At 37.5% G+C, this 9,843-nt stretch overlaps 1 protein-coding gene and 1 pseudogene across 1 annotated transcript; both read right to left on the reverse strand.

Annotated features, from left to right (window-relative positions):
* Positions 1-1,720: 1,720 nt before the first annotated feature.
* On the reverse strand, positions 1,721-4,793 carry LOC113079096 (ankyrin repeat and SOCS box protein 13-like; annotated as a pseudogene).
* Positions 4,794-5,318: 525 nt separating this feature from the next.
* On the reverse strand, positions 5,319-8,899 carry LOC113079090 (ankyrin repeat and SOCS box protein 13-like). Its single transcript, XM_026251289.1, has 6 exons — positions 8,796-8,899; positions 8,531-8,718; positions 6,009-6,165; positions 5,805-5,939; positions 5,526-5,717; positions 5,319-5,450 (listed from the first exon to the last, which is right to left on the reverse strand). Exons 1-6 carry the CDS (start codon positions 8,836-8,838, stop codon positions 5,320-5,322), a joined length of 846 nt encoding a protein of 281 aa, XP_026107074.1. The 5' UTR covers positions 8,839-8,899; the 3' UTR covers position 5,319.
* Between the last annotated feature and the right edge of the window lie 944 nt (positions 8,900-9,843).

The following is a 9,843-nucleotide window of genomic DNA, read 5'->3' on the forward strand; positions in this document are numbered from 1 at the left end:
CTGCCCTCCCTGCTGCTCAGTTTCAGGTCAGATCCAGCACGTTTATGTGCTCGGGATACATGCACAGGAAGAGGAACTCATTTATCCAGCTCAGTGAGAACACAGCACATGGACTCCTTTCTATTTTTGGTCTGGCTGCTATTTATAGAACATTCTGTACTTTATAAGAGGAGGCATGGGATGTGAAGGGATCAGATGGGATAAAGAGAACTTGGAGAACTGTGGGTCAAACTCACAAAACTAATCCTGACACCACTTAAATGAATTAAGGGAAGGAACAGTGGAAAGAGCATCTTAGAAATAACTTAAATCATTTGAACTCTGGCTTAAAATAAAACTGTTTTCTAATGATAAATTGTAGATAAAGGGTTAAAACCTTTCTTTTTTCTTTTTCTTTATATACATGCACTACTGTTCAAAAGTTTAGGGTTTGGTAACATGTTTAATATTTTTGGAAAACGTTTCCTATGCTGCATTTATTTGAAAATATACTAAAAAGTAAAAAGACTGCTGTCATTATCTTTCATGGTAATATTACTTTAGTTTACATCAGAAAATACTTAATTTTTTTTTGGCAAAGTCCAAACTGAGGAGAGAAAAAGCGCAACATTTCACGATCCAATCAGATCCTAATGTATCAAATCGCATCTGATTTATTTTCCTGCTGAATATTCTGATTAACTCAAATGTTACATTACATCATTTAAATAATTTCTAAAGGCTATTTCATGTTATCTTAAATAACTTTCTTCACTTCTTAGATGTAAGAACAGCAGTTGAGAATTGGAAACAAAAGCTGAATAGTGATATATTACAACCGGTGTACTAATACAATGTTACTACAACAAAACACTGCTGGAAACTGGTTTCTGTCATTGTCACTGTGTATGGCGTCACAAACAATGAATGTGGCAAACTGTAGTATAACTCAAGCTGCTCATGTCATAATATGAATGCCAGTGTTTCCCCTGGGCCTGTGCAATAACCCTTAGTTCAAGGCGCTGTGATCTCCTATAATGAATCTCTAATGAGAGCATCAGGATGTTAACATGCTCATATCCAGCAATGCAGTGCGTGTTGTGCATATAGTGTCTGTCGTCTGAGCTACTAATGTGCTGACATATCCCTGGACTTCATTACGCGGTCAGAGGAGTTCCTGAATGTAGACAGCTGCCAGATTAAGTTTCCTCTTTTTGTGTTTCTATCTCCCCACTCTTTCTCTCTGGCAATATTTCGCAACATATAATGGTTTTCATCACTCCTAAATTCACCTCAGACACATTAAGACAACGTATTTTATAGCTTCTGTTACGTAAAAGGACAGTCCCCCAGAAATGAAAATTCTATCATTTACTCCCTATGAAGATATTTTAAAAATGTAAAAATTTTTGTCCGTAAAGTGGTTATTCTGGACCCCACTGACATTCATTGTACAGACAAAAACATCTTAAAAAATTTAGGTTTGGAACGACATGAAACTGAGTTGATAATGAACACATTGTCATTTACAAGCACACTATTCTTTTCAAATATAAAGTGTGGTTAATAAAGGTACCTATTAAAAATTGCTAGAAAAATAATTTGGATACATTTTTAACACACAAACAAAAATAAATAGTGCACCTATAAATCTCTTAAGTGCCAACAAAACTGATATTTGTTGGAGATATTTCAATGCTTCAGGTGTTTCAGACACTATCTGTGGACCTGTGGAAAGAGTTCACTGGTGTAAGAGATAACTGATAATATGGTAAGGAATATCCAGGTTGGTCACCACGTCCACAGCTCTGGTGCACAACATTGTCCTCAGGGCGATACGGCTCACCTGCTGCAGGGAAAGAGGGTTACCTGCAAAAACACAAAATGGAATGCAGCATTAAACATTTAAATCAATAACATCTCAATGCAACAAAATTCATTTAGATTTAATTTAGCTACAGAAGAAGAAAGAACATGAGAATGAGTCAATGATGACAACTGTGGCAACAATTTTGTATCGACAACCTTTCACTACATTTCTGATACACTCTTACATTGCCTTCCATAGAAACCAAACAAAAAACACATTGTGAGTGAACTTACCAGGAGATTAAACATTCTTGCTTGATAAAATTAAAATTTCAGACTTCAAGATCACGACCTCCTGTCATATCATTTAATACACTAAATCAGAATGTTTGCATTCTTGTATTTATTTTAGTCTCTAAATGCTATTGCCAGGAAAATATTTATATGCTCCAAGGACACGGTTTCTCATGAATCTGGTTTACATTCTGAAACCGGGCACTGGCGTGTTGTGCTTTGACTTGTTGTGGATGTATCTTTGAAATGAGACTAATGATGGATTCCAGACCTACAGAATCCAACTTTTAATCTCATCATCATAAACTTCATTTAATTTGTTGCAACATCACACCCAAAACATCCTGAGCAGCACCTAGGCAGCAGACCTGGCTGTGAATCACTGCTGCAGACACAGCGGCAGCATATCACTACAGCCAGAACACCTAACATTAACATAATATATTTTATTTTTCAGAACATTTTAAATCTCAGTGAGACCACAGAGAACATAATAAACTTGTGAACTGTGAACATATTCTTCATCATGCAAAACAATATACCATATAAACACATTTAGGTTTGCTACAAGATTTTAAATTAAGCCATGAGCACCATCTGCTGGACACTTTCTATTTTGCCTGTTATTTATTTATTTTCATTAGAAAACTGTTTTGCCTTTTTATTTTAAATAACTTAAAACTCTTTATTTTTTTATTAGGTTCCAAAATATTGAAGAATACTAAACATTTCATTTTCATTTTTCACCAAAACTGAAATTGTGAACGTGTTTAAACTTTCAGTGTATTTCCAGATTTAAAATACATTTTTACTTTTTGAATCCTGTATATTCAGACTATCTATCCTATAAAGTAGTGAATGTAAACAATACAAAATATCCTGTTACCAATGCAAACCATTTCAAAATACAAATAAGGATTTAGTATAATTTAATTTCCTCACAAGGCTGTTTTGTTTTGAACTCACTCTCATAAAGCTGAAGACTGCGCTGAGGGTGTATCAGACTTTGTGTAATCAACTGGCTTCCTGTCATATTTGTCACGGGCATAAATGTTGGCCCCAAACTCCACCAACAGCTCAAAGCTCAATCATATCACATTGTTGGACTTTGCAGCATGATGTAAGGGCATCTTGTGTAGCCTGGTGGCGTTTACTTGCACACCTGCACACAACGATCCACGATTACAGCTTCACTTTGGTGATTCCAGATCTAAACTACCTGCTTTAGAGGCACATTCTTCAGTGTTTGCATGGCTGACAGAGTACTTCACAATCTCACGGCATCTGGTTTCACCTGCATTCAGTAGTACTTAAACACACTCCAGGTGCTGGCTGGCACATGCCACGTGTAGAGGAGTACCAAAGTACAGGTCATAGGCAACCAAACTGGCTCATTTAGCAATCACTAACCTCACAAAATATGCATTACACAGATTATTCTCACATTATACGATGGATAGGCAACTATTTCACTCAAAACGTTTAGTTAATAAAATAATTAATTAGAATGTGTAAAATTATCTTAGATTCTGAAAACTACAGAAATGAGAAAAAAGTCAATAAAATACAAATACACTTTTCTCGTGGACGTACTGAGGTCAACGAAAAAATAAGGTCGTGCTGTTTCTACTTCCATCTCCGCTTTAGTAAAGTGGTATAAAGTTAAATTTAAACAATACACTGTCGCTAGCTAAGTAACTATAGCAGAAATTCTGCTTTGTTTAGAAGTGCGGTATATACATCACGTGGTCTGTTCTGTTTTGGCCCTAGTTATGACGTGCTTCTGGGAGTTGTAGTTTACTTAATAATAATAATAATAATAATAATATAATAATAATAATAATAAGTATTGGATACATTTGGACACAAATGTAGAAATGTGAGTGCATTTTTAACCAGGGACATGGCGCACCAGATAAGACATGACAACAACTTTATTTAAGAACATGAACAATACATAATGCTTAACAGACAGCCATTTTAGGTTAGTTAATTAGGTAAACATATCATGTAAAGTTAAGTTCTATATGTTTAATATATCTAGACAGACCCCCTAAAGTGCCTTCTGGACCTCCTGGTTCAAAACCATTGGCATTTATTATTATAAAGTATTTTAAATAAAGCAGGAAAACTTGATAAGTTAAAATAATAAAACAATACCTTTCATAAAACTTATTCGGAAACATTAACACGTTCACAGCTGGTTAAAATAAAAATAAAAAGCCTGATTTAAAAGTTAAATTGATATTGAGTTTTACAGGGGCAGCAGTAACATAAACATTATTAGTACATTTACACTGCAAAATCTTTTAAGGCAATGTAGCACATTCATTGAAATCAAGTCATCACAACCCCACTTAAAGGGGTCATCGGATGGAAATTTCCCACAAGTTGATATGATTCTTTAGGGTCTTAATGGAAAGTCACAGTTCAGTTAAAATTTCACAATGGTAGTGTAAAAAAAACAAACACTTTTTTTTTACCCTCAAAATCAGCTCCCTTTTCAGCACGCTGTTCTAGTCCATGTTGCTTTAAAATGCTAATGAGCTCTCCTGACCCCGCCCTTTTTTTCAGGGGGTGATGAGCAGACTGTAAAATTCAACTGGCTAACTAGCTCATTGATAGGAAAGGGGATTTGCAAAGATTCATAAAAAAAAACTTAACACTCACTTCTTCTGTTGATTAAGTTGGATCACAAATGAGTCGCACATTTAGGCAGATCAGGATTTTCATTCCCTTGAAAATTAAAGTAAGATTAATCCTTCAGCGGCTCAGATGTCGGGTGTAAATGACGACTGCTATATTCATTATTACATCCAGCTACAAAACACCTCAATCGCTTAAACTGAGACTTTCTTGTCTTCCCCTGCACCGGGGTCGACACAATATCGGACTGATGACAGCTCACTCAGGGTGGGTCTAAGGTGAGATGCTAGTGTCAATCAACTACAGTGGGAGGGGCCTGTTGAGAACTACGTCATTCTGATAGGAATCTCAGAACAGCCTGATTTGAGGAAGGGGATTTTAAATAGGGATTTAGGTTCAATTTATGTTCAAACAACTTGTAAAGTGAATTTTGCATCCGACGACCTCTTTTAAGTAAACATAGTTTCCATAGGGTTATTTATAAATAACTTAATTAATTCACTCTTAAAGTTAAGACTTATCAAACTGCAGTCTATTATAGGTTTCTAAATAAAATATGTTTCTATGGAACTTAAAAAAAATAAAATAAAATTATGATTTATAAATGAGATATTCAATGATGCGCTGTGAAATGTCCAGTTTAGGGATCAGTTCCAAAGCTCTGGTGCCCAACACAGTCCTCAGGACGGTACGGCACAGCTGCTGTAGAGACAGAGGATTACCTGCAGAAACACAGAACAGCAGATGAAATACTCTGAGACATATACTGTATAGCACCTATGCAGACTGTAACACACTCTCATAGTGCCGCAGGCAGAGATTTGCAGGAGATTCTGGTTTTGTATAATCTCTAGGTTTGTGACCCAAGTTATCACTTATGTTGACATCTCCACCAAACTCCACCAGCAGCTCCACCAGGTCCACTCTCTCGGCCCTCGCCGCATGATGCAGTGCCGTCTCATGGAACTTGGTGGCATTCACCTTTGCACCTTTGAAAGTATGAATGATAAAGCAGAATAATGCATAATAGTGCAAAATAAAATATATAAAGTACACCTATAAATAAAGTACCTCACCTGCATTGAGCAGCAGCAGGGCACAGTCGAAGTGAGCTTTAGCACAGGCAGCATGTAACGGCGTCCCAAAGTAAATGTCAAAGGCCTCCAGTAGCGCTCCCTTGTCTATCATAAGCTTCACACAGTCTACGTCACCTGAACAGAAATAATGAGAACACACACAAGTCTTAACACAAAGCAATCCATCTCACCTTGCCGTCTCACCTCGTATGCAGGCCTCATGGAGTGGGGATGCTGTGAGGGCAGTCAGGGAAGGGTTGACTGATGCTCCGTGATCCACCAGCAGCTTGACACTTTCTATGTTTCCAGCAGCACAGGCATGACAGAGGGGAGTACTGCCATGGATGGTGCGTACATCCACCTGTACACACATGCAGTTTTTAGAAATGAGTTAATACCTTAGAATTAAATTTTTTTTTTTAATTTTCCAAATATAAGTGCATTGTTATTCCTCCCATCTTCTCTTCTATTGTTGGCTCTATGATTTTGCTCATGCTCCTCTATTGTAACGTTAAAGGCAGGGTAGGTAAAACATGTATAAAAAACTTTTTTTCCAAATGTGTTTAAACTTTATTTATATATCAATACATAATTAAAATGTAAGTACTCTGAAAAAGAAAGTATAAAAATCGAGTGTCTGTAGACCTCTCACGACTGTTTTAAAGACAGCTCATTATTTCCATTCACACCACCCCCTCCCTTCTGGGCGCCTTCCAAAGCCACGCCCCCAAAACACATGAACGCGCGACTCCGACCACTGAGCTGGAAGACGCATTATTTACTAGTGATGGGATTTATGGCTCTTTGAGGGGATCCGGATCTTCACGATCCGTTCCTTTCAAAGAGCCGTTCAAAAGAACGGCTCTTTTGGCTCTTTTTAAATATTTAGTCAGTTTTAAGAAGCCAGCTTGGGGGCATCTCAGTTTATCCTGGAAATAATCACTGGGAGGAATGATGAGGTGAGATTTGTAGTCAAATAATTAAAACTCAGATATGACACACCAATACTTATGTTATTCATACAATACCTACTCACAAATAAACATCAAAAACAAAGCTGGCTGCAATTAATTTCTGTGCAAAACAGCTTTTACTACAAACACTTCCACACAAGAACATTGTTATCACATCACACAAGAACATTTTGATAGAAAACAAAAAAATATTTAAAGTAGATAAAATTAGAATAAATAAAATGGAAATGTCTACATACTACATACTATTACTACTGTAAACTTTGCAAATAGGACATCAGCCCCTTCAAGTCAATGAACAATAAGTGGGCTGCAATGAATGTCTGTGCAAAACAGCTTTTAGTGAAACATTTCTATACAAGAACAGTATCACAAAAGAACATTTTAATGTTTTTAAAAGAACAAGTTTTAAATGAACACAAAATGCAATGTAAATAAATACATAGCAGTTCCTTACTTTATGGCTTTTTCTGCCTCTCTTTTTTTGTCCTTGGGCAAATTTAATATCATCACGCTGGGTGCGCCCCTCCCCCTATAACTGTTCTGTCTCGCGGAGGAGCTTATTTGAGTGCATCTGTGTGAAACACGCATAGGGAAAATGAATGACAGAAAGAACGGCTCCCCTCCAGCGCGACTCGGCTCCCATCGTTCATGTTTATGAGCCGTTCAAAAGAATCGGTTCGTTCGCGAACGTCACAACTCTATTATTTACCTGAGACGAGCGGAGAGGAAGGAGCACAGTGCATGTAGTGAAATCATGTCAGAATCACATGTAATAAAAATAACTTTATAATTATGAAGATAAACAAACAAGATGTATTTTAGTACTCACTATCAAGCTAGCATATTGATATTGGTAAAGTTTAAAATATATATTTTTTGATTCGCTAACGAGCTAGTTATCTATAAGGCAAAGCTAAAAACAGGTTGCATGATACACGTTTTTCCATTACCATCATTTACACTGTGATGAAGATGAATTTCGTGTAAGATTCATAACATATAAGTTGTTCTGCATGTAAGAGTTTCTATGATGAAAGCATTGTTGACTCTGATGAGGACTACACTCCAGAGACAAGTACCGCATCGTCAGCTCGAGGACAGGTCCGGGGTCGAGGGCGAAGCAGAGGAGGTCGTGCAAGAGGCCGTGCAACTAGGGTCCGAGGAAGTAGAGGCCGAGGACGGGCTGGTCGAAGTGCACGCCGATATTAACTCGCGTTTTATTTCTTTGTTTATCCAAAGACTTTTTGTTCATTGCCTTTTCTTGTACTGTTACTGTCTTCCTTTTTTTGCCTGGTTTGCCTTCACTAACTGCATAGGCCGGTACAGTGAATTTTGCTTGCTGTTTCTCTGCCATTGTTTTGGTATTCCTAGGATCCGTGCCTCTTGAATTCCTCAAATCAAACGTGCGTACGCAAGTGGGCAGGTCATGTGTGGCAAAAGGGTGGTTGCCATGGTTGCGAGAGAGTGACAGTCGCCTAAGCCAATCCTATGTTTCGTGCCGAAAGGAAATAATGAGCTGTGTTTAATACAGATTAAACGGTCTAGAGTCACTCGATTTTTATACTCTTTTTATCAGAGTACTTACATTTTAATTATGCATTGATATAAATAGAAAGTTTAAACAAATTTGGAAGAAAGTTGTTTATAAATTTCTTACCTACCCTGCCTTTAAGTCACTGTGGATAAAAGCGTCTGCTAAACGAAATTCAGGACATCACTCGTTAAAATATACCTGGTGCTGTAACCCACCTGGGCTCCTGCCTCCAGCAGTATTTGAACACAGTTTGGATGGGCTTGGATGCAGGCATCATGCAGTGGGGTGAAGTTATCCACAGACACGATATTAACTGATGCTCCTGCCTCTATCAGTTGCTTTAACTGCAGAGCTCGACCTAGAGACGCAGCCTCGTGTACCGGCGTGCGATCAGCCCAGTGGCCTACAAATGCATACTTAATTTTCCTTCAGGTTTTAATAGATTTTAGTTCAACCATTAAATCCCCCCCAAATACTCACCGATGTCACCATAAAACGTTGATCGGGCAGAGGTGAGTTCCATAGTTTGATAAATCTACCTGACATTTAACAAATATTACTCATATACCATGCGAAAAACGTGCTGATAAGTTCTATATTTAGAGAAGCCGCCTGTTTTGTTACGATTTGCGACACTACGGATTGAATACGGCAAATTCGCAAAGGATCCTGGGAGATATAGTTCCCCAGTTCGCGCTCACTACCTTACAAATTTCATGAGCTCTCGATCAATATTTTTTAACGGCAAAACAACCTTTACAGTAACGAAACACTTGTATGCAACAGAACATTTAAACATTTCCAAAATTAGATTAAGCTGCTGTATAATAAATAAATGTTTAATTATGGTTTACTATTAACTTTTATTTAACTTTATTAAAGGATCGTACAAAAAAAAAAATAGTGATACTTTCTTTTTAGCATGAACTATTGGGTAAAATAAACACAAAGTCAGTTTTTCACAAGTTTACATTTTTACTTTGCAGTACAGAAATCATTTGAGCCCCATCCTTTCAGCATTTGTTTTTCTTTTTTAAAACATTGGTGACATTTTGTACAGGGCCCCGGTCATATCAATACTGCCATAGACATTTTGGTCCTTGCTAACATGTCAGAGCTGTTTTAGAGACACTGCCTGCTCCTCTCTCTGCTCTGAGGTGAGGGAGAAGGAGAGCTCCCTGATACACACTAGACAAGCAGATTCCAGACTTACAGTTAAGCAGCTTTTTCCACTGACGTGTGATTACCTCCATGTAGTAGCCTTTGAATCACACACAACCCATCAGAAAAGAGATGCAAGGCAAAGCTGAAAGAAACCCCGGCCCTTCCGACAAGTAGCACAATTTACAGCTAATTGGGGGGTCAGTTATGTTAAATCACATGAGCATATTGAGCAAAACAAATTCTGTGGTTGGACAGGGATTACATAAAAGATTATCTACACTGTGTGTGCTTGATACATCCCTTCGATCTGTAAACCTAGGTAATTGGAGAAATATTGCAAACGAAATATTCAGGATGCCAGTTT

Source organism: Carassius auratus, unplaced genomic scaffold (assembly GCF_003368295.1).
Source record: "Carassius auratus strain Wakin unplaced genomic scaffold, ASM336829v1 scaf_tig00027159, whole genome shotgun sequence".
Lineage (NCBI taxonomy): Eukaryota > Metazoa > Chordata > Actinopteri > Cypriniformes > Cyprinidae > Carassius > Carassius auratus.

Bases quoted from the DNA above. Each gene is read 5' to 3' on its own strand.
- LOC113079090 (XM_026251289.1), bottom strand. From the start codon at position 8,838: ATGGAACTCACCTCTGCCCGATCAACGTTTTATGGTGACATCG. The intron at 8,719-8,795 runs GTGAGTATTTGG...ATGCATTTGTAG, and splicing joins AACGTTTTATGGTGACATCG to GCCACTGGGCTGATCGCACG. The intron at 5,718-5,804 runs GTGAGGTACTTT...ATACTTTCAAAG, and splicing joins CCTGCTGCTGCTCAATGCAG to GTGCAAAGGTGAATGCCACC.